Source organism: Nomascus leucogenys, chromosome X, assembly GCF_006542625.1.
Source record: "Nomascus leucogenys isolate Asia chromosome X, Asia_NLE_v1, whole genome shotgun sequence".
NCBI classification, from domain to species: Eukaryota; Metazoa; Chordata; class Mammalia; order Primates; family Hylobatidae; genus Nomascus; species Nomascus leucogenys.
Genome location: NC_044406.1, coordinates 109,979,470 through 110,003,504, shown reverse-complemented (window position 1 = coordinate 110,003,504; position 24,035 = coordinate 109,979,470). Strand labels below are relative to the sequence as shown.

The 24,035-nt window shown below is 43.6% G+C and overlaps 1 protein-coding gene and 1 non-coding gene across 10 annotated transcripts in view; both read right to left on the bottom strand.

The window, feature by feature from the left end:
- The window catches only part of XIAP (X-linked inhibitor of apoptosis), a 75,287-nt gene that overhangs the window by 33,109 nt on the left and 18,143 nt on the right, over positions 1–24,035 (bottom strand). For 3 of the 9 annotated variants that reach the window (XM_030806851.1, XM_030806854.1, XM_030806853.1), the window contains exons 2-5: positions 17,608–18,516; positions 15,431–15,530; positions 12,700–12,778; positions 10,921–10,963 (exon numbers count right to left, since the gene is read on the bottom strand). In XM_030806851.1, coding sequence (XP_030662711.1) covers positions 10,921–10,963; positions 12,700–12,778; positions 15,431–15,530; positions 17,608–18,484 — 1,099 coding nt within the window. In that variant the 5' untranslated portion in view covers positions 18,485–18,516. Of the gene's footprint in view, positions 1–8,443; positions 8,453–10,920; positions 10,964–12,699; positions 12,779–15,430; positions 15,531–17,607; positions 18,625–24,035 lie in introns of those variants that run through there. The other 6 variants (XM_030806858.1, XM_030806857.1, XM_004092509.3 and 3 more) reach the window with 4 other exon arrangements.
- Positions 87–195, bottom strand: LOC115833416. The gene has a single exon (XR_004028849.1). It is a non-coding gene; the product is annotated as a U6 spliceosomal RNA (small nuclear RNA).

Sequence of the window (24,035 nt, the reverse complement as noted above, 5' to 3'; positions counted from 1 at the left end):
CATAAAGTGCTATTTACCGAAAACAATTCAGTATCTAACAAAAGAGGACAATACTATGGTAATATGGGCCACCGGGCAACCATTAAAAATTCATGTTCAGGATGTATTTTTAAAATATACATATATTATACAGGGGCCACGTTAACCTTCTCTGTATCATTCCAATTTTAGTATATGTACTGCCAAAGCGAGCACCAAGATGTTGTATTAAGCGGAAAAAGCTGGTTACAAAATAATGTTGTATTGTATAACCCAAATTATAAAAAATACAGATATATAAAGACAGGCTAAATTACATATCAAAATTCTGCTGTGGTTATCTCTGAGCAGTGAGATTAAATTATTTTCTTTGTGCTTTTCTTAACTTTCTAAATTCTACATAGCAAATATATTAGATTCTAATGTAAAGAAATAAACAGGTAGACTCTTGATTAGTCAGGCACCCTTGTACAATCCTGCCAACCAGACTATGGGTGTAGTCTGGTTATTTGCCATGTGACAATGCTTCCTCCCTCTGTGAATACATTGGCCAAGTAAACTATCAATAGCAGGGCCTGGTAATGCAAAGTTTTGGCTTTTCATTCACAGAAAGTAATTTTTATGACTTAGGGAAGGATATGTTCTTTGGTTCTTATCTTTTTGCCTATCCTGAGAATTTCTGCCAGCTAGTTACATAGGTAACTGCCTCTGAGCAACCCACAGGGTTTTGTTTTGTTTTGTTTGTTTGTTTGGTTTTTTCAGGCGGACTCTCGCTCTGTCGCCCAGGCTGGAGTGCAGTGGCACGATTTGGGCTCACTGCAACCTCCGCCTTCCAGGTTCAAGCAATTCTTCTGCCTCAGCGTCCCAAGTAGCTGGGATTACAGGTGTGTGCTACCAGGCCCAGCTAATTTTTTTTTTCTATGTTTAGTAGAGATGTGGTTTCACTATGTTGGTCAGGCTAGGCTCAAAACTCCTCACCTCAAGTGATCCACCTGCCTCAGACTCCCAAAGTGCTGGGATTACAGGTGTGTGCCGCCACGACGCCTGGCTGATTTTTGTATTTTTAGTAGAGACAGCGTTTCATCATGTTGGCCAAGCTGGTCTCAAACTTCTCAGCTCAAGTGATCTGCTCGCCTTGGCCTCCCAAAGTGCTGGGATTACAGGCGTGAGCCACCGTGCCTGGCAATCATCAGGTTTCAAAAGAGAGAGAGAGAGAGAGAGGGCCAGACATGGTGGTTCACGCCTGTATTCCCAGCACTTTGGGAGGTCAAAGCAGGAGGATTGCTTGAGCCCAGGTGTTCGAGGCCAGCCTGGGCAACATGGTGAGACCCCGTCTCTACAAAAAAAAATAAAATAAAAATTGGGCCAGGTGTGGTGGCTCACGCCTGTAATCCCAGCACTCTGGGAGGCCGAGGCAGGAGGATCATCTGAGGTCGGGAGTTCGAGACCAGCCTGACCAACATGAAGAAACCCTGTCTCTACTAAAAATACAAAATTAGCCGGGCGTGCTGGCGCATGCCTGCAATCCCAGCTACTCAGGAAGGCTGAGGCAAGAGAATCACTTGAACCCGGGAGGCCAAGGTTGTGGTCAGCTGAGATTGCGCCATTGCACTGCAGCCTGGGCAACAACAGCAAAATTCCGTCTCAAAAAAAAAATTAAAAATTAGCCGGGCATGGTTGCACATGCCTGTAGTCTGCACATGCCTATAGTCCCAGCTACTCAGGAAGCTGAGGTGGAAGGACTGCCTGAGCCTGGGAAGCAGAGTCTGCAGTGAGCTATGATTGTGCCAATGCACTGTACCCTGGGAGACAGAATGAAAAGCTATCCAAAAAAGAGAGAGAGAGGGATATAGGTCAAGTCCCAGAGATAAAAGCAGTCATCAGGTCATGTCCATGGTGGATGGCCAGAAACAAATGCCTTTTGGTCCACTGCTTGAGTGGCAGTAAACCAGCAGCAGAAGGGAAGGGCTGAGAAACACAGGTGATACCTGATTGCTACTTATTGGGTTTCTTTTTTTGTGATGGAGTCTTGCTCTGTCACCCAGGCTAGAGTGCAGTGGCGTGATCTCGGCTCACTGCAACCTCCATCTCCCAAATTCAAGTGATTCTCCTGCCTTAGCCTCTTGAGTAGCAAGACTACAGGGGTGCCCCACCACGCCTGGCTAATTTTTGTATTTTTAGTAGAGATGGGGTTTCGCCATGTTGGCCAGACCGTTCTCAAAACTTCCGACTTCAGGTGATCTGCCCGCCTCAGCCTCCCAAAGTGCTGGGATTACAGGCGTGAGCCACCGCACCCGGCCAACTTATTGTTAACTTGAGTTGAAAATAAAAGGACGGCCGGGCGCGGTGGCTCACGCCTGTAATCCCAGCACTTTGGGAGGCCGAGGCGGGCAGATCACGATGTCAGAAGATCGAGACCATCCTGGCTGACATGATGAAACCCCACCTCTACTAAAAATACAAAAAATTAGCTGGGCGCAGTGGCACGTGCCTGTACTCCCAGCTACTCAGGAGGCTGAGGCACGAGAATTGCTTGAACCTGGGCAGCAGAGGTTGCAGTGAGCTGAGATCACACCACTGCACTCCAGCCTAGGCGACAGAGTGAGACTCCGTCTCAATTAAAAAAAAAAAAATCAATCTTATTTGGTTTAATGTAAGGTCAAAATTTAAGCATGGGCTTGTGTGATTCTATAGCTCATCTTCTCTTCTTTTACGATGTTACCTTTGATAGTAACTAACCTATGTAATGTGCTTTACAATTTAGAATGTTTTCATATATGGTATCTAATTTAACCTACATATCATATCATAGGCCTCATCTGAAATATGAGGAAACAGTGGTTCTGTTACTCATCAAAGGTCATGCACCCAGTGATTATGACCAATATAGGTCTAAGGAAATTACTACAAGGATTACTGGCAGAAGGGACAGTCCAATGAGGTAGCAGAAAATGTTAGGCTTCCTTCCCTTTCAAGGCCTAAAAAATTAGCTGGAACCATAGAAAGGTTAAGTCACATGGTAATATATGCTGAGATGTCTGTGTTTTTTTTTTTTCTTTATTTTTGAGATGGAGTCTCACTCTGTTGTCCAGGCTGGAGTACAGTGCCATGATCTCAGCTCACTGCAACCTCCACCTCCCAGGCTCAAGTGATTCTCCTGCCTCAGCCTCCTAAGTAGCTGGGATTGCAGAGGCGTGACCCAGCTTTTTTTTTTTTTTTTGGTATTTTTTTAGTAGAGATGGGGTTTCGCCCTGTTGGTCAGACTGGTCTTGAACTCCTGACCTCAAGTGATCCACCCGCCTCGGCCACCCAAAGTGCTGGCATTTCAGGTGTGAGCCACTGCGCCCAGCCAGATGTCTGTATTTCTGTATTTAAGGTGAATAAAATGATTACAGAAATAAGAATAAAATTTCAAACCATAATATAAGTATTTATAAGTACCAGGGAATACACAACAGCAGCAGCCTTGTCCAGTTTAAGAAATCAGCTTTAATCCACTTAGTTCAACATCTGACCATCTGAGATCAAGCTATTCTCAGTCTGTACAGGTAAACGTGACTTTTCACTATGATCCATATCCTTGAAAATACATAAAACTATATCGTAACAAGGTGAATCACATGTATCCATAACAAAGACTGCGTACCAAATCATACCAAAATCAAATCCCAAAATGTATCAAACAGCAGAGCTACAAATGTATCATAACTTAAAACAATAAAAGCCCATGCCAAGTCCTGCAAAACGGACATAAGTATGTTTTTATCATATAAAGGATAACCTATTATTAACCATATACAGAGCAGATAAAATATATAATCCATAAATTTGGCCTCAAATTCCTGTTTTTGTTTTTTGAGATAGAATCTTGCTGTCCCCCAAGCTGGAATGGGGTGCCCTGATCTTGGCTCACTGCAACCTCCACCTCCTGAGCTCAAGTGATCCTCCCACCTCAGCCTCCAGAGTAGCTGGGATTACAGGCGCACGCACAACCATGCCCAGTTAATTTTTCTATTTTTAGTAGAGATAGCGTTTTACCAGGTTGCCCAGGCTGGTCTTGAACTCCTGGGCTCAAGGGATCTCCCTGACTTGGCCTCTCAAAGTGCTGGGATTAAAGGCATGAGCCACCATGCCTGGCCTGGGATTGTTACATGGAATTTTTTTCTTTGACAGAATCTCAGATAATCAAGCTTAAAAACTATTATAATGGGTTTTGAATTGTTGGAATCAACTAGCCCTTAAGCCCAACCTCCCTGGGGTTTTTTTGTTTGTTTGTCTGCTTGTTTGTTTGTTTTGAGACAGGGCCTCACTCTGTCACTCAGGCTAGAATGCAGTGGTGCCCTCATGGCTCACTGCCGCCTTGACCTCCCGGGCTCAAGCGATCTTCACAGGCGCGTGCCATCACATCCAGCTCATTTTTTTATTATTGGTAGAGACAGGGTCTCATGATGTTGCCCAGGCTGGTCTCAAACAATCCTCCCACCTCAGCCTCCCAAAGTGTTGGGCTTACAAGTATGAGTCACCACGCCTGGCCCTGTTACTTTACAGATGAAGAAAGTGCACTATAAAATAATACACTGGACAAATAAAAAATGTATTTTGAAAGACTTCAGGCCGGGCGCAGTGGCTCATGTCTGTAATCCCAGGACTCTGGGAGGCCGAGGCAGGTGGATGACCTGAGGTCAGGAGTTCGAGACCAGCCTGGCCAACATGGTGAAACCCCATCTCTACTAAAAATGCAAAAATTAGCTGGGCATGATGGCAGGCACCTGTAATCTCAGCTACTTGGTAGGCTGAGGCAGGAGAATCACTTGAACCCAGGAGGCAGAGGTTGCAATGAGCTGAGATCGCACCAATGCGCTCCAGCCTGGGAACATGAGCAAAACTCCGTCTCAAAAAAAAGAAAAAAAAAAAAAAAAAAAAAAAAAAAAGGCCGGGTACGGGGGCTCACACCTGTAATCCCAACACTTTGGGAGGCCAAGGCGGGTGGATCACAAGGTCAGGAGTTCAAGACCAGCCTGGCCAACATGGGAAAACCATGCCCCAACTAAAACTACAAAAATTAGCCGGGCATGGTGGCACACGTCTATAATCCTAGCTACTCAGGAGGCTCAGGAAGGAGAATCGCCTGAACCCAGGAGGCGGAGATGCAGTGAGCTGAGACTGTGCCACTGCACTCCAGCCTGGGGGACAGAGTGAGACTCTGTCTAAAAAAACCAAACCAAACCAAAAACAAAAAGACTGCCGGGCGCGGTGGCTCACACTTGTAATCACAGCACTTTGGGAGGCTGAGGCGGGTGGATCACGAGCTCAGGAGATGGAGACCACGGTGAAACCCCGTCTCTACTAAAAATACAAAAACATTAGCCAGGCGTGGTGGCGGGCACCTGTAGTCCCAGCTACTTAGAGGCTGAGGCAGAAGAATGGCATGAACCCGGGAGGCGGAGGTTGCAGTGAGCCGAGATCGCACCACTGCACTCCAGCCTGGGCGACAGAGCGAGACTCCGTCTCAAAAAAAAAAAAAAAAAAAAAAAAAAAAAGACTTCACCAGGTGCAGTGGCTAACGCCTGTAATCCCAGCACTTTGGGAGGCCAAGGCGGGCGGATCACGACGTCAGGAGATTCAGATCATCCCGGCTAACACCGTGAAACCCCACCTCTACTAAAAATACAAAAAATTAGCCAGGCATGGTGGCGGGCGCCCGTAGTCCCGGCTACTCGGGAGGCTGAGGCAGGAGAATGGCATGAACCCGGGAGGCGGAGGTTGCGGTGAGCCGAGATGGCGCCACTGCACTCCAGCCTGGGCGACAGAGCAAGATTCTGTCTCAAAAAAACAAAAAAAACAAAACAAACAAAAAAGAAAAACTCTGTTGGGAGGTTATAATACAGACAAAAGACCAGTTAGGAGACTACTACAATTGTCCAGTTGAAAAACAAGGAAGGGCCTCAACTAGAGCAGAATAAGTGGGAAAGTCTGAAGCAACATTAAAAAGGTGGAATCCATCAAATTTGATGATTAATTAAATGTAAAAGGATTACAGAGAGCAAAGGGCTTAGGAACAACATAAATTACTGGGCAACCTTGTGAACTGTGGTACCATTAACCAATACAGGAGAAAACAGTGCAGGATTAGATTCAGTCTGAGTGGTTTTTAGAGATGCATTCTAGGTGGAAATATCCAGAGGGCAACTAGACGTTGCTCTTTCCTGCTTCTCCTATCTTTGACTTGTTTTTATTTTCAGTTTGTTTTGTTGCTCCATTACTTGTGCCCACCTAATTAGATGTTGGTGGTTCCCTTCCATTCCCTCATCGACCCTTCTGAAAAATGGTCTTTCCAGCCGGGCGTGGTGGCTCACGCCTGTAATCCCAGCACTTTGGGAGGCTAAGGTGGATCACCTGAGGTCAGGAGTTCAAGACCAGCCTGGCCAACATGGCGAAACCCTGTCTCTACTAAAAATACAAAAATTAGCCGGGCGCAGTGGCATGTGCCTGTAGTCCCAGCTACTCGGGAGGCTGATGCAGGAGAATCGCTTGAACCCGGGAGACGGTGGTTGCAGTGAGCCACGATCGCACCACTGCACTCCAGCCTGGGTGACAGAGCGAGACTCCGTCTCAAAAAAAAAAAAAAAGGTCTTTCCAGACACTTCCCCTACCAGCAACATCTTACTCTCATTTATACAGGTTTTATTATCCTCCTACTTCAATGTCCTGCAGGTATCTCAAACTCAACTTGCTAAAAACAAAAAGGAAGGACATGGACCCCTACCTGACACCATGTACAAAAATTAACTCAAAATGGATCAAAGACCAGAATGTAAGATATAACACCATAAAACTCTTAGAAGAAAATATAGGTATAAACCTTGGTGACCGTGGATTAGGCAATGGTCTCCTAAATATGACATTAAAAGCACGAGGAACACACACAAGAAATAGGTAAATTGGATTTCATAAAAATTAAAGACGTTTCGCTGGGCACGGTGGCTCACACCTGTAATCCCAACACTTTGGGAGTCCGAGGCAGGCGGATCACCTGAGGTCAGGAGTTCGAGATAAGCCTCAACATGGAGAAACCCCATCTCTACTAAAAATACGAAATTAGCCGGGCGTGGTGGTGCACGCCTGTAATCCCAGCTACTGGGGAGGCTGAGGCAGGAGAATTGCTTGAACCTGGGAGGCGGAGGTTGCGGTGAGCCGAGATGGCACCATTGCACTCCAGCCTGGGCAACAAGAGCGAAACTCCGTCTCAAAAATAAATAAATAAATAAATAAAGACGTTTATGCTTCAAGGAACACCAACAAGAAAGTGAAAAAGGTGGCCGGGTGCAGTGGCTCACGCCTGTAATTCCAGTACTTTGGGAGGCTGAGGTGGGCAGATGATGAGGTCAGGAGTTTGAGGCCAGCCTGGCCAACATGGTGAAACCCCATCTCCACTAAAAATACAAAAAAAATTAGCCAGCCGTGGTGGTGCACACCTGTAATCCCAGCTACTCGGGAGGCTGAAGCAGGAGAACTGCTTGAGCCTGGGAGGTGGAGGTTGCAGTGAGCAGAGATCACGCCTCCGCACTCCAGACTGGGCAACAGAGCAAGACTCCGTCTTGGGGGAAAAAAAAAAAAGGAAACCCACAGAATGGAAGAAAATACTTGCAAATCATAAATCTGACAGGGACTTTTAGATATAAATAACTATAATCTTCATTTAGAAAGTAAAAGAGGCCAAAAAAAACCTGTAATATATAAAGATCTCTTTTTTTTTTTTTTTTTTGAGAAGGAGTCTCGCTCTTTCACCCAGGCTGGCGTGCTGTGGCGTGATCTCGGCTCACTGCAGGCTCTGCCCCCCGGGGTTCACGCCATTCTCCTGCCTCAGCCTCCCACGTAGGTGGGACTACAGGCGCCCGCCACCTCGCCCGGCTAATTTTTTGTATTTTTAGTAGAGACGGGGTTTCACCGTGTTAGCCAGGATGGTCTCGATCTCCTGACCTCGTGATCCGCCCGCCTCGGCCTCCCAAAGTGCTGGGATTACAGGCGTGAGCCACCGCGCCCGGCCATAAAGATCTCTTTTAACTCGGTAACAAAAAGATAACCCATCCCCCTAGACTGTTCAGTAGAAAAAGGACAACCCAAATAAAAAATGGTCAAGGCTGGGCACAGTGGATCACACCTGTAATCCCAGCACTTTGGGAGGCCAAGGGAGGCAGATTCTTTGAGCCTAGGAGTTCGAGACCACCAGGGCAACAATGGCGAAACCTTCTCTCTATAAAAAAATACAAAAATTAACTGGGTGTGGTGGCGCACACCCGTAGTCCCAGCTACCCGGAAGACTGAGGCAGCAGAATTGCTTGAGCCAGGGAGGTCGAGGCCACAGTGAGCGTGACTGTACTAATGCACTCCAGCCCGAGTGACTGAGCAAGACCCTGTCTCAAAAAAAAAGAAGAAATAATGGGCCGGGCATGGTGGCTCACACCTGTAATCCCAGCACTTTGGGAGCCCAAGGCGAGTGGATCACCTGAGGTCACGAGTTCAAGACCAGCCTGGCTAACATGGCGAAACCCCGTCCCTACTAAAAATACAAAAATTAGCCAGGTGTGGTGGTGAGCACCTGTAATCCCAGCTACTAGGGAGGCTGAGTCAGGAGGATCGCTTGAACCCAGGAGGCAGAGGTTGTAGTCAGCCGAGATTGTACCACTGCACTCCAGCCTGGGCGACAGAGCAAGACTCCGTCTCAAAAAAAAAAAAACTCAAAGGAGATGAACAGACATTTCTACAAAGAAGATTTACAAATGGCCAATAAGCACATGAAAAGATGCTCAATATCATTAATCATCAGGGAAATGCAAAACAAAACCACAATGAGATACCATGTCACATCCACTAGAATGGCTGTGATAAATAAGATGGATAATGAATGTAGAGAAAATGAAATCCTCATACACTGCTGGTAGGAATGTTAAAGGGTGCAGTCACTTTGGAAATCTGTCTGGTAGTTTATCAAAAGGTTAAATATAGAATAACCACATGACCCAGCAATTCCATCCCTGGATATATACCCAAGAGAACTGGGTATATAACATGTCTATACAAAAACTTATACACAGATGTTCATAGAACCATCGCTCATAATAGTCAAAAAGTAGAAACAAGCCAAATGTCAACTGACAAATGGATAAACAAAATGTGGTATTATTTATACAATGGACTCTTTCTACAATAAAAAAGAATGAAGTACTCATATATGCTACAACATGGATACACCTTGAGGACACATATTACATTATTCCATTTATATTAAATGTCCAGAATAGGCAAGTCCATAGAGACAGAAAGTAGATTACTGGTTGCCTTGGCCTAGGGGTAGGGTGGGCAATGGAGAATGACTGTTGATGGGTGAGCATGGAGTTTCTTGTTGGGGTAATGATAGTGTTCTGCAATTAAACAGTAGTAATGCCACTCACTGCGTGGGGGGTAGCCCTGCTCTGCAGGAGCAGTCATGGAGCTGAATTTATGTTTGTTTGATTTATTTATTTATTTATTTATTTATTTATTTTTGAGATAGAATCTCGGTCCATCACCCAGGCTGGAGTGCAGTAGCACGATCTCAGCTCACAGAAACCTCCGCCTCCCAGGTTCAAGCAATTTTTATGCCTCAGCCTCCTGAGTAGCTGGAACCACAGGTGCGTGCCACCACGCCCTGGTAATTTTTGTATTTTTCTTTTGTTTTTGGAGGTAGAGTTTTGCTCCTTTTTGCCCAGGGTGTAGTGCAATGGCGTGGTCTCGGCTCACTGCAACCTCTGCCTCCCAGGTTCAAGCAATTCTCCTGCCCCAGCCTCCCAAGTAGCTGGGATTACAGGCGTGCGGCGCCACACTCAGCTAATTTTGTATTTTTAGTAGAGACGGAGTTTCACTATGTTGGCCAGGCTGGTCTCGAACTCCGGACCTCAGGTGATCCACCTGCCTTGGCCTCCCAAAGTGCTGGGATTACAGGCGTGAGCCACCACACCCAGCCCCTTGTAATTCTTAAGATACTAAATAGATGATGGTACCAGTTTAGGAAGTGGGGAATCACTAGACATATTCTAAATTAAACTTTCTACTGCTTTTGAAATATGATACCTAAGTTGAAAATGAGATCTGCACTGTGATGTAGGATTCAGAAGACCTTGCTTGTGGTCCTAGTTCCACTAACGATTTGTAATGTGCTTGTGTACAAGTCACTTAACCTCTCTGACTCTGTTTCTTCATCTGAAAAGTTGGGATAACAATACCTTCCTTGCTTAGCATAGTATCTTTCTCTGCCCACTTTTTGAGTTTTAAAACCTCTACTTCTCCATGAGGTAACAGGAGGTAAACAAACCAAACCTTACACCTCTGTGAAAAAGCTGGGGAAGGTACAATGACAGTATGGGATAAAGAAGCAGGTGGGTTAGGGCTTATCAGGGTAATGGCACACTAGTAGAAAACTGAAATAATTTTGGCTTACTTAAGGAACCCCAGGTACAAAAAGACACTTCACCCTTTCTCTTGTGATTTTAGCAGAGATGGTAATGAGGCAGCCTATCAGTGTTCCTCCTGAACTTGGAAAAACTATCTGATGGCCTACTAACATTTTTAATATAGACACGTCTGACTGATTTTTTTTTTCTTTTATTTTTGAGATGGAGTCTTGCCCTGTTGCCCAGGCTAGAGTGCACTGGCACGATCTCAGCTGACTGCAATCTCCACCGCCCAGGTTCGGTAGTCCCAGCTACTCGGGAGGTTGAGGCAGGAGAATCAGTTGAACCCGGGACGCAGAGGTTGCAGTGAGCTGAGATCGCACCACTGCACTCCAGCCTGGGCAACAGAGTGAGACTCTGTCTCTAAATAAATAAAAAATAAAAAATAAATAAATAAATAAATAAATAAATTGGCAGTTAAATTAAAAGGAGAGTTAACAAGCATATTTACCAATTCTTCTAGTTAGTGATGGTGTTTTCTCAGTAGTTCTTACCTGTAACAGAAATAGGAATTGCAAGTTAGAATTACTTTTGGTAGAGGCAATCATTTCCATTTGAAAAGTGAAATTAATCATAAATTTAAAATAAATTGGCTTTATTCCAATTCAATATGTGAATATTCACAAAAGGCATAGCCTGATGGAGCTAGAAGGAAGTTATCAGATTATCTAATCTAATCCCTTCATTTTACAAACAAGAAGCTGAGGCCCAGGAAGAATGAATGACTTCAAGGCAGAGTCACTGGGGCAACTCTAGTCTCCCATTTTAGTCCAGGGTTCTTTCCACCTATTACTGATGCCTTGGCCACCTCAGTTCATCCTATCAATTTATTTATTTATTTATTTATTTATTTATTTATTTATTTTTTATTTTTGAGATGGAGTGTCACTCTTGTTGCCCAGGCTGGAGTGCAGTGGCGTGATCTCAGCTCACTGTAACCTCCACCTCCCAGGTTCAAGCAATTCTCCTGCCTCAGTCTCCCCAGTAGCTGAGATTACAGGCGCCCGCCATTATGCCTGGCTAAATTTTTGTATTTTTAGTAGAGACGGGGTTTCATCATGTTGGCCAAGTTGGTCTTGAACTCCTGACCTTGGGTGATCCATCCGCCTCGGCCTCCCAAAGTGCTGGGATTACAGGCGTGAGCCACCGTGCCCAGCGTCCATCCTATCAATTCAGATATGTTTTTGAGATTTTATTGTCTGCAAAAAGTTTAAAACTACTTATGAGTACAAAGCACATTATACAAAGATCTAATTTCAGAAGGCTAAAGGACTTTTAATATTTTAGTTCTTCAAGCCCATTTTTGCCTACAATGATACTTAAATCAGTTCATCCTGATTATCTTTTGACAAATTTACTTCAGGTAAAGAATAAGAAACACTTTTTAGGCTCTCTCTCTCTTTTTTTTTTTTTTTTTTTTTTTTAAGAGATAAGGTTTCCCTTTCTCACGCAGGCTGGAGTACAGTGGAATGAACCTGGCTCACTGCATCCTCTGACCTTCTGGGCTCAAGTGATCCTCCCGCCTCAGCCGCCCAGTAGCTGGGACTACAGGCATGTACCACAAGTCTGGCTAATTGGTTTTTAAAGTTTTCTTTTTTTTTTTTTTTTGAGACGGAGTCTCGCTTTTTCACCCAGGCTGGAGTGCAGTGGCTCAATCTCAGCTCACTGCAAGCTCCGCCTCCCGGGTTCACGCCATTCTCCTGCCTCAGCCTCTCCGAGTAGCTGGGACTACAGGCGCCCGCCACCACACCCGGCTAATTTTTTGTATTTTTAGTAGAGACGGGGTTTCACCGTGGTCTCGATCTCCTGACCTCGTGATCCGCCCGCCTCGGCCTCCCAAAGTGCTGGGATTACAAGCGTGAGTCACCACGCCCGGCCGGTTTTTAAAATTTTCTGTAGAGACAGGGTCTCACTATGTTGCCTAGGCTGATCTCAAACTCCTGGGCTCAAGCAATCCTCTCGCCTTGGCCTCTCAAAATGTTGGAATTACAGGTGTGAAACACTGTGCCTGGCTAGCTCTCACCTTTAAAGCCCATCATACATTTATTATTTTGTTTTTAACTTAAAATTTGTGTTTTGATGTAATGTACACATATATTGATTTATAGTACTATACTGTGAATTTTGCATGAATAACTATAAAACAAATGATATAATATAAATTATATAATGAAAATATAAATTGTAATTTGAAATGTGAATTTGAAAATATAAATTATATGAGACTTACCAGACACTCCTCAAGTGAATGAGTTAAATGAATATTGTTTATATATTCTTGCCCCTTCTGTTCTAACAGATATTTACACCTAAACAATTAAAAGATTAAACTTTAGTAGCTGATAAATTAGTGAAGTAAAAGCAAAGATATAATCTCCATCATATTAATTCTATTAATTCCATTAACTTGCTTTTCAGTACTTCTAAGGAGCCACAAAGTAAAATGTTGCCCAATTCCCTATCCTACTGTCATTTTAAGGTTTAAAAAGTTCCCTTTGTTATGCTACCTATGCTAATGTTAGCAGAGCAAAAAATATCAACTTGAGAACTTTCTAAAACAAGTTATTAAATTAGCACCTTGACTTTTTTTTTTTTTTTTTTTGAGACAGAGTCTCGCTCTGTCACCCAGGCTGGAGTGCAGTGGCACGATCTTGGCTTACTGCAACATCCGCCTTCCGGGTTCAAGCGATTCTCCTGCCTTAGCCTCCTGAGTAGCTGGGATTACAGGCATGCACCACTACGTCTGGCTAATTTTTGTATTTTTAGTAGAGACAGGGTTTCACCATGTTGGTCAGGCTGGTCTCAAACTCCTCACCTCAAGTGATCTGCCTGCCTCAGCCTCCCGAAGTGCTGGGATTACAGGCATGAGCCACCACGCCCAGCCCATCTTAACAGGTTTTATTTAAAGAATTAACCAATTGCCCATTTAAAAGGAATTCTTTAGGCTTTTCAATATTTACTTTTAAAGCTGTTTAAGGATAAGATTTCTTTTCAAATGATTGCTCTGAAGTTTTGTTTTTTATTTTTATTTTTTGAGATGGAGTTTCACTCTTGTTGCCCAGGCTGGAGTGCAATGGCACGATCTCGGCTCACTGCAACCTCTGCCTCCCGGGTTCAAGCGATTCTCCTGCCTCAGCCTCCTGAAGAGCTGGGATTACAGGCATGCGCCACCACGCTCAGCTAATTTTGTATTTTTAGTAGAGATGGGGTTTCTCCATGTTGCTCAGGCTGGTCTCGAACTCCCGACCTCAGGTGATCCACCCACCTTGGCCTCCCAAAGTGCTGGGATTACAGGCGTAAGCCACCGTGCCCGGCTGGTTTTTTTGTTTTTGTTTTTTTTTTGAGACAGTGTCTCACTCTGTCGCCCGGGCTGGAGTGCAGTGGCGCCGAGTGCAGTGCTGTCAGCTCACCACAACCTCTGCCTCCCCAGCTCAAGCGATCCTCTTACCTCAGCCTCATGAGTAACTGGAACTACAGGTGTGTGCCACCATGACTGGCTAATTTTTTTTTTTTTTTGTATTTTTTGTAGAGACAGGGTCTCACTATGTTGTCCAGGCTGGTCTCAAACTCTTGGGCTCCAGCAATCCACCCGCCTCAGCCTCCCAAAGTGCGGAGATTACAGGCGTGGGCCACCACACCCCAACCAGAGATCTTAAAATGTGAACAATTGTATGTCATAGAGATAATTAGATACATTAATATTTCCTAGGGGTATGATGGCTTCTTAAGGAATCTCCTTGGCAATATGGGCTCTCATGCTGATCATAAAAGAGCCTACTTCCAACAACAAAAAAGCACACATTTCCTAATCTGTATTTAAAAATTGGATAATCTAGAGGCCAAGCGCGGTGGCTCATGCTTGTAATCCCAGCACTTTGGGAGGCTGAGGCGGGTGGACCACCTGAGGCTGGGAGTTCAAGCCCAGCCTGACCAACATGGTTAAACCCCGTCTCTACTAAAAATATAAAAAATTAGCTGGGCGTGGTGGCGGGCGCCTGTAATCCCAGCTACTCAGGAGGCTGAGCCAGGAGAATCACTTGAACCCAGGAGGCGGAGATTGCAGTGAGCTGAGATAGCACCATTGCACTCCAGCATGGGCGACAAGAGCAAAACTCTGTCTCAAAAAAAAAAAAAAAAAAAAAAAAAAAAAAAAGAAATGGGATAATCTAGAGGCCAGGCGCAGTGGCTCACACCTGTAATCCCAGCACTTTGGGAGGCCGAGGCGGGCCAATCACCTGAGGTCAGGAGTTCAAGACCAACCTGGCCAACATGGTGATACTCTGTCTCTACTAAAAAATACAAAAATAAGCCAGAATCCCAGCACTTTGGGAGGCCGAGGCGGGCGGATGACAAGGTCAGGAGATCAAGACCATCCTAGCCAACATGGTGAAACCCTGCCTCTACTAAAAATATAAAAAATTAGCTGGGCGTGGTGGCGCTTGCCTGTCGTCCCAGCTACTCGGGAGGCTGAGGCAGGAGAATCGCTTGAACCTGGGAGGCGGAGGTTGCAGTGAGCCAAGATCACACCACTGCACTCCAGCCTGGCAACAGAGTGAGACTCCATATCAAAAAAAAAAAAAAAAAAAATTAGCCAGGCATGGTGGCGGTGGCGGGTGCCTGTAATCCCAGCTACTCAGGAGACTGAGGCACAAGAATCACTTGAACCTGGGAGGCGGAGGTTGCAGTGGGCCAAGATTGCGCCACTGCACTCCAGCCTGCGCAAGAGAGTGAGACTTCGTCTCAAAAAAAAAAAAAGGGATAATCTGAATGTCATAGATATCACACATAAGCAGTGAATGTTTTGGTCATCAGAGAAGGCTTATAAACCTTGCTCATTTTTATAAAACTAGCATGAATTTCAAGCCATAGTGAAGGCAAAAATAGTTGAGGTAAAAAGTAATTCAAGTCTCCCACTGCATGCTAGCCAACTTGCCTGTACAATGAACAATTAAATATCTTACCCTGGATACCATTTAGCATGTTGTTCCCAAGGGTCTTCACTGGGCTTCCAATCAGTTAGCCCTCCTCCACAGTGAAAGCACTTTACTTTATCACCTTCACCTGCGAAAACACACAGGAATATATGTATTTGTGCAATTAGAAGCTTACACAAAAATATTCATTTAACACCTAAAAATTAAGCACATCTAAAAAACATGAAAATCTCACAGCTTAAAACAAGACATTCAAATTCACATCTAAGTAACAGATACGATCTTTATCCTTTGAGGAAGAAATACACACTAAATTCACTGATTCAATATGAGGTATTTTTACAGAAGACAAAAATAAAACTGCCCAAGTTTTATGTTAAAAACTAAAATTGTTACTTTCTTCCTTTTTTTGAGACTGAGCCTGGCTCTGTTCCCCAGACTGGAGTGCAATGGCACAGTCTTGGCTCACTGCAACCTTTGCCTCCTGAGTGCAAGCGATTCTCCTGCCTCAGCCTCTCAAGTAGCTGGGATTACAGGCATGCGCCACCACACCCGGCTAATTTATATCTTTGGTAGAGATGGGGTTTCACCATGTTGGCCAGCCTGATCTTGAACTCCTGACCTCAAGTGATCCGCCCGCCTCGGCCTCCCAAAGTGTTGGGATTACAGGCGTGAGCCACTGCGCCTGGCATACTTTATTTTCATTTATTTATTTATTTATTTTATTATTATTTTTTTTTTCTGAGATGGAGTTTTACTCTTGTTGTCCAGGCTGGAGTGCAATGGCGCGATCTCGGCTCACTGCAACCTCTGCCTTCTGGGTTCGAGTGATTCTCCTGCCTCAGTCTCCTGAGTAGCTGGGATTACAGGCGCGTGCCATCATGCCCAGCTAATTTTTATATTTTTAGTAGAGACGGGGTTTCGCCATGTTGGCCAGGCTGGTCTTGAACTCCTGACCTCAGATGATCCACCCACCTCAGCCTCCCAAAGTGCTGGGATTACAGGCGGGAGCCACCGCGCCCGGCCATACTTTCTTTTTAGTATGTTATTTGGGACACCAATATTGTATTTACTGTTTCAAACTGTGAAATTTTAAAACAAGTTATGTTCCAAGTATTAGTAACATTAAAGTTCTACATAATGAAATTGTAAGTTTCTCTAAGTTTATAGCTACATGACACTAAACAAACCTTCAAGATTACTATATGATGGTACATAAATAAAATCTTTTGAAATAACCAATATTTTATAGGCATTATTCAATCTTAAAATAAATGGGTCAAATATATAATGGTATAACTTTTTAAAATATCTTTAGAAGCAATCACTCCAATGGCCCTTCCTGAAATGTCTACCACAGTCCATTTGAAAGTACTCATATGGCCGGCGCGGTGGCTCATGCCTGTAATCCCAGCACTTTGGGAAGCCAAGGCGGGCAGATCACAAGGTCAGGAGTTCGAGACCAGCCTGGCCATGGTGAAACCCCATCTCTACTAAAAGTACAAAAATTAGCCAGGCGTGGTGCATGCACCTGTAATTCCAGCACTTTGGGAGGCCGAGGCGGGTGGATCACCTGGGGTCAGGAGTTTGAGACCAACCTGACCAACAGGGAGAGACCCTGTCTCTACTAAAAATACAGAATTAGCCGGGCGTGGTGGCGCATGCCTGTAATCCCAGCTACTCAGGAGGCTGAGGCAGGAGAATCGCTTGAACCTGGGAGGTGGAGGTTGCGGTGAGCCTAAATCATGCCACTGCACTCCAGCCTGGATAACAAGAGCGAAACTCCGTCTCAAAAACAAACAAACAAACAAACAAACAAACAAAGCTATTGTGAAGCTTAGAGAAAATGCATGAAGTATACGTATTGAGCACTTATAGTAAGTGCTCAATAAATGATGGTTAATATTACTATTAGACCCATTTTGCTATTGGGGATGTCTACCATCTTTTGCAAGTTATCTACTTCCTAAAAACAATTACATAAAGAGAAGCATGACTCATAATATGGTAGTCTTTTTCACATAAATTCAGTAGTTACGTTACAGGTTCAACGTAAGAGTTCACAGAATAATACAGATATATATATAATCATGCCAAGTTATACCTAAATATTTACCAGTTCAGGGGGCTAAGGGCATCTATTTACTTTTTATGAACCCTGGCATACTTGGGAAGCTATTTATTGGTTTTATAATAAAGTTTACCTAAAGCATAAAATCCAGCTCTTGCAAGCTGCTCCTTGTTAACTGAGTATATCCATGTCCCAAAAGTAAAGATCCGTGCTTCATAATCTGCCATGGATGGATTTCTTGGAAGATTTGTTGAATTTGGGAAATTCCTATCAGAACTCACAGCACGAGATTCACTTCGAATATTAAGATTCCGGCCCAAAACAAACAAGCAATTAGGAAAGTGTCGCCTGTGTTCTGACCAGGCACGATCACAAGGTTCCCAATTTTTCAGTTTTCCACCACAACAAAAGCACTGCACTTGGTCACCAATACCTGTGTAGTAGAGTCCAGCACTTGCTAACTCTCTTGGGGTTAGGTGAGCATAGTGTGGCCAGTTCTGAAAGGACTTTAATCTAGCTTCTTCACTATACATGGCAGGGTTCCTCGGGTATACGGTGTCTGATATATCTACAACCTGCCCAGTTCTCAAAAGATAGTCTGCATGTGTCTCAGATGGCCTGTCTAAGGCAAAATGATTTCTGCTTCCCAGATAGTTTTCAACTTTGTACTGACCATTCTGGATACCAGAATTTGTAGACTGCGTGGCACTATTTTCAAGATAAAAGCCGTTGATAAATCTGCAATTTGGGGATACTTTCCTGTGTCTTCCAACTGCTGAGTCTCCATATTGCCATCTATCTACAACTGCATGACAACTAAAGCACCGTACGGTATCTCCTTCACCAGTATAAAGAAACCCTGCTCGTGCCAGTGTTGATGCTGAAACAGGACTACCACTTGGAAAATTAGCAAAAGTTTTTAATCTATTAAACCCTTCTACAAATTCTTCTTCCTTATTGATGTCTGCAGGTACACAAGTTTTAGATCCTTCAAAACTGTTAAAAGTCATCTTCTCTTGAAAATAGGACTTGTCCACCTTTTCTAAAAAGAGAACATTATATTAGGAAATCCAAAATGTGAAACACAAGCAATAGACTTTTGTTATAGGAGCTAACAAATTATCCACTTATGACATAAAAATAACTACACGACCACTAAGAAACATTCTAATTCTAAATACTAGAGTTCAACATTACCACATCATTCAAGTCATAAAGTAAAATCTAGCATTTTGTTTTCTCTTTCTGAGAAAAGTAATATTTAAGCAGGCAGAATAAAACTAATAATTTTTAAATGCTTATTTTACATAAATATGTAAACTATGATGCAGAATATATTATAATTATTAGCCATGTCAAATCATTAATTAGGAAAAACATGAAAGAAGCATAAAATATGCAGATTATTAAAGTCTATGCATAATTGTTATAATGAATCATTATATATTCAAGGCATCAAAGTTGTTTTTACAAGTTAAAGAATGTTCAGAATGTTAATGAATTAATTTTTAATATTTCTTTGCTTAGCAAAATGTTTTAATCATAATATTGGTTCCAATGTGTTCTTTAAGAGTATGAAATATTTCTGATTTTCATGCATGAATGAGAGCCCTTTTTTTGTTGGAACTGGATTACAGATATATACATAACACTGCCCTCTAGAGGGTGGCTCAGGAAAAATTCTAAGTACCTGCAAACCTTAACTGCTGTTACTTTTTTTTTTTTTTTTTTTTTTTGCCCATGACATACATGTGCCCTGCGGTTACTTTTGCTATTAACTTCCCCTGGTCAAGTAACAATCTGTTCAAATGGAAGATAAGTATTGCTGCAGTCTTATTAGAGCTGCCAAATTACAGCTGTGTAATTTTGACCCAGATAAAATACTAAAAGGAACCCGTTAGGTTATGAGAAGGGTAGAAAGATAATTTATCCTCCAAACCTGGACACTTCTCAAAGTGAAAAATCACACTAGTAATAATCACACTGGGACAACAGGCATAAATCAGGGTTGCCCCAGGCAAACTAGAGCATATGGTAACCCTAGTTATGAGGCAAACCTGGTTCTCCAGAATCTCCCACATTGCCTGGTAACGTGTTCAATATAAACTTGTCAAAGGCAAAATAAGAGAATGGTAACAATGACTCTGTCTCTATATTATGTGTGCATTAATTGATTTTTTTTTTTTTTTTGGGATGGAGTTTTGCTCTTGCTGCAGGCTAGAGTGCAATGGCACGATATTGGTTCATTGCGACCTCCGCCTCCCGGGTTCAAGCAATTATCCTGCCTCAGCCTCCCAAGTAGCTGGGATTACAGGCATGTGCCACCATGCCCAGCTAATTTTGTATTTTTTAGTAGAGATGGGGTTTCTCCAGGTTGGTCAGGCTGGTCTCGAACTCCTGACCTCAAGTGATCCGCCCGCCTCGGCCTCCCAAAATGCTGGGATTACAGGCGTGAGCCACCGCGCCCAGCCATTAATTGATTTCTTGAGAAGAATTAGCCAGCTCTTTTGCCTTTATGTTGACACAATATGTCTTAGAATTTAATCTCTTTTGGAGTAATGTTCAACACAAAGCAAGCTGACAATGGACTTCAGTCTTTCTTGGCCATGTCAATTTATAGTGGTATTAACTCATATACCTCAACAGCTGAGTTATATCTGCGCAAAACTTTTGGAATATAGTCTCCATGACTTCTGATGAATTATCATTTCCTAGATGTCTGAAAACATTCCAACATTAGCTTCAAGGCCCTTTGTTGAATCAGCACAATAAACTGGATGACAAAAATCAAGATTCAAAGAAACCAAAGCTGATCAAACTCCTTGTTCTACTCTTTTCCCCCTTCTCACTCTGCACTTGACTATTCTTTAAAAAACCAGCCGGGCATGGTGGCTCACACCTGTAATCCTAGCACTTTGGGAGGCCGAAGCGGGCAAATCACCTGAGGTGAGGAGTTCGACACCAGCCTGACCAACATGGAGAAACCCTGTCTCTACTAAAAACACAAAATTAGCCGGGCGTGGTGGAGCATGCCTGTAATCCCAGCTACTTGGGAGACTGAGGCCGGAGAATCGCTTGAACCCGGGAGGCGGAGGTTGCAGTGAGCCGAGATCGCGCCACTGCACTCCAGCCTGGGCAACAAGAGTGAAACTCTGTCTCAAAAAAAAAAAAAAAAAAAGAAAGAAAAGAAAAGAAAAAAACCAAGGCTACCTGATAGGCTAATGAGATAAAATTTAATAGGGATAAGTGTAAAGTCTTACATCTGGTTTTTAAAAAATATCTGGTGCATAGGCCGGCCACGGTGACTCGTGCCTGTAATTTCAGCACTTTGGGAGGCCAAGGCGGCCGGATAACTTGACGTCAGGAGTTTGAGACCAGCCTGACCAACATGGTGAAACCCCCATCTCTACTAAAAATACAAAAATTAGCCAGGCGTGGTGGCAGGGACCTGTAATCCCAGCTACTCGGGAGGCTGAGACAGAAGAATCCCTTGAACCCGGGCAGCGGAGGTTGCAGTGAGCCAAGATCATGCCACTGCACTCCATCCTGGGCGACAGAGCGAGGCTCCATCTCAAACAAGCCTGGGCGCAATGGCTCACGCCTGTAATCCAAGCACTTTGGGAGGCCGAGGAGGGTGGGTCACCTGAGGTCAGAAGTTCAAGACCGGCCTGACCAAAATGGAGAAACCCCGTCTCTACTAAAAAAAAAAAAAAGAAAGAAAGAAAGAAAGAAAGAAAGAAAATTAGCCTGGCATGGTGGCAGATGCCTGTAATCCCAGCTACCTGGGAGGCTGAGGCAGGAGAATTGCTTGAACCCAGGAGGTGGAGGTTGCAGTGAGCCGAGATCGTGCCACTGTACCCCAGCCTGGGCGACAGAGCGAGTGTCTCAAAAAGAAAAAAAAAAAAATCTGTTGCATAACTAAAAGAAGATGGAGACTTAGTTTAAGAAGAAATCACTTAAAGGCAATCATCCATATTAAAACCTTGGGATTTTAATTAATTACAAATTCATCATAAGCCAACATTACAAGTCGACTAAAAAACTTACAGCAACTTCAGGCTGCATTAGTGTCCAGATGTGCAACATCCAGATCCAATTCAGCTACCAAGGGATATTATTTCCAGTTCCAAATACATTTTGGAAGGGACATTAACAAAGTTTAATGTCCTTAGGGAGCAATCGGGATGATAAAAATGATATCATATGAGAAATAGTCGGAATAGCGAAGGATATTTATCCCAAAGGGTAGAAAAACTGTGAGGGGAAGGGTAGAGAGGATAGACTAACTACCTTAAGATATCTAAAAGATTATCACGTAGAAAACAGATCCAAATTTTATATAGCTTGACGGCAGAATTAAGGTCATTAAATACAACTATAAACAGTAGCTTTTAACCCAAGGATGGGCTTTATAACAATCAATAGTAGCACCAAATGGATTGGGTTGCCTTGTAGATTATGAGTTCCTCCTATCACTTAAAGGAACTTCAGCATGGACTAGGAGACTGGATTAAACATTTCCAAGTCTATAATTATCCTGAAGAATTAATGCTCAGTATAATTCAAAACACATGAGAATTGCCTTCCCTGAGGTGTTAAATTTTATTTCAAGTCAGTCAAAATAGATGTAAGTAGCCAGGCACAGTGGCTCACGCCTGTAATCCCAACACTTTGGGAGGCTGAGGTGGGCGGATCACTTGAGGTCAGGAGTTCAAGACCAGCCTGGCCAACATGGTGAAACCCCTTCTCTACCAAAAACTACAAAAATTAGCTGGGCGTGGTGGCACACGCCTGTAATCCCAGCTATTCGGGAGGCCAAGGGACGAGAATCACCTGAACCTGGGAGGCGGAGGTTGCAATGAGCCGAGACTGTGCCACTGCACTCCAGCCTGGGTGACAGAGTGAGACTTCATCTCAAAAAAAAAAAAAAAAAAAAAAAAAAAAAAATAGAAGTATAAAATCAAAGATATTCTCATTTCACAATTTTGTGTAGTTCAAGCAGTCACCCTATTTCAGAAAATATTAGATAAAACCATCATTCAACATGAGCAGGAGAATCTCAATTTGAAGCTTTCGAGTGGAGATCTTATCTTCCCAGAGGTTGCTTCCATGCTAACAGTTCAGATTTCACTCTTTTGAAAAGTAAATATTTATTTAGAAGCACTCAAGTGAACAATATATACACATTAGCAGAGTGTGAGCTTTTTGAGAAGGAGGAAAACCAGAATTACCAGAGTTTAAGAGTGAAAGGTGGAAGGATGACTGATGAAAGACAGAAACCTTGGGTTTAGAGAAAGGCACCAAACAAAAAGGGTAAGACAGGGTAAAAAAATATAGTATCTAAGTGAAACGGAGGTGGGCAAAATGATACCACAGAAAACAAGTATATATGGAGCAGATGAATTGAGAATATAGAAGAAAATAGGGTACGAATATTGGACAAGGGTGACAAAAAGGTTTTTGAAGTGAAAAGGTGTGGGTGCAATAAAGTATGCTGGGATAATTTAAGGCTTCTCTGTGAAAGCATCTTCAGTAAGTGGAAAGTCAGGAAGGCACGGAAAGAGAAAAATGTCAAAGAAAGCTTTTGGTATAAAGGGGCTGGGCAGTCAGGAATCTTAAGGGTAACAGTAGTTGGGAAAATAGCACTACGGAAGCAAAAAATGGGACAAAAAGGACGAGCAAGCCAATGGTGCATGTTTAAATGAAGGGTTTGGGAGATTCTACAATGGTGATATGTAAGGTTTTACAGTATACATGTATGTATACACATTTAGTCCAGTCAACTGTGTAAAGAGAGCCACCAGGAGGTGCCAAGGAGAGGAGGCTGACAGCTAATCTAGTGAGAATGTGGGAATGCGAAGGTGGGGGATACAGAGACAAAGGCACATACAAAACCCTGGTGTCTGTATACGACGCAAAAGTTTCTATTTCTGCCTTTTTTCTGAAACAGAGTTTTGCTCTTGTGGCCCAGGCTGGAGTGAAATGGCGTGACCTCAACTCACTGCAACCTCCGCCTCCCAGGTCCAAGCCATTCTCCTGTCTCAGCCTCCCAAGTAGCTGGGATTACAGGCGCCCGCCACCACGCCTGGCTATTTTTTTTTATTTTTAGAAGAGACAGGGTTTCAACATGTTGGCCAGGCTGGAATTGAACTGCTGATCTCAGGTGATCCACCTGCCTCGAACTCCCAAACTGCTGGGATTATAGGTGTGAACTACTGTGCCAGGCTTTTCTTTTTTTTATTAGGGTTTTCTTTCTTTTTTTTTTTTTTTTTGAGACAGTTTCACTCTTGTTGCCCAGGCTGGAGTGCAATGGCACGAACTCGGTTCACCGCAACCTCCGCCTCTTGGGCTCAAGTGATTCTCCCACCTCAGCCTCCTAAGTGGCTGGGATTACAGGCACCCACCACCACACCCGGCTAACTTTGTATTTTTAGTAGAGACAGGGTTCCTCTATGTTGGTCAGGCTGGTCTTGAACTTCTGACCTCAGGTGATCCGCCCGCCTCCGCCTCCCGAAGTGCTGGGATTACAGGCATGAGCCACCGCGCCCAGCCTTAAGGTTT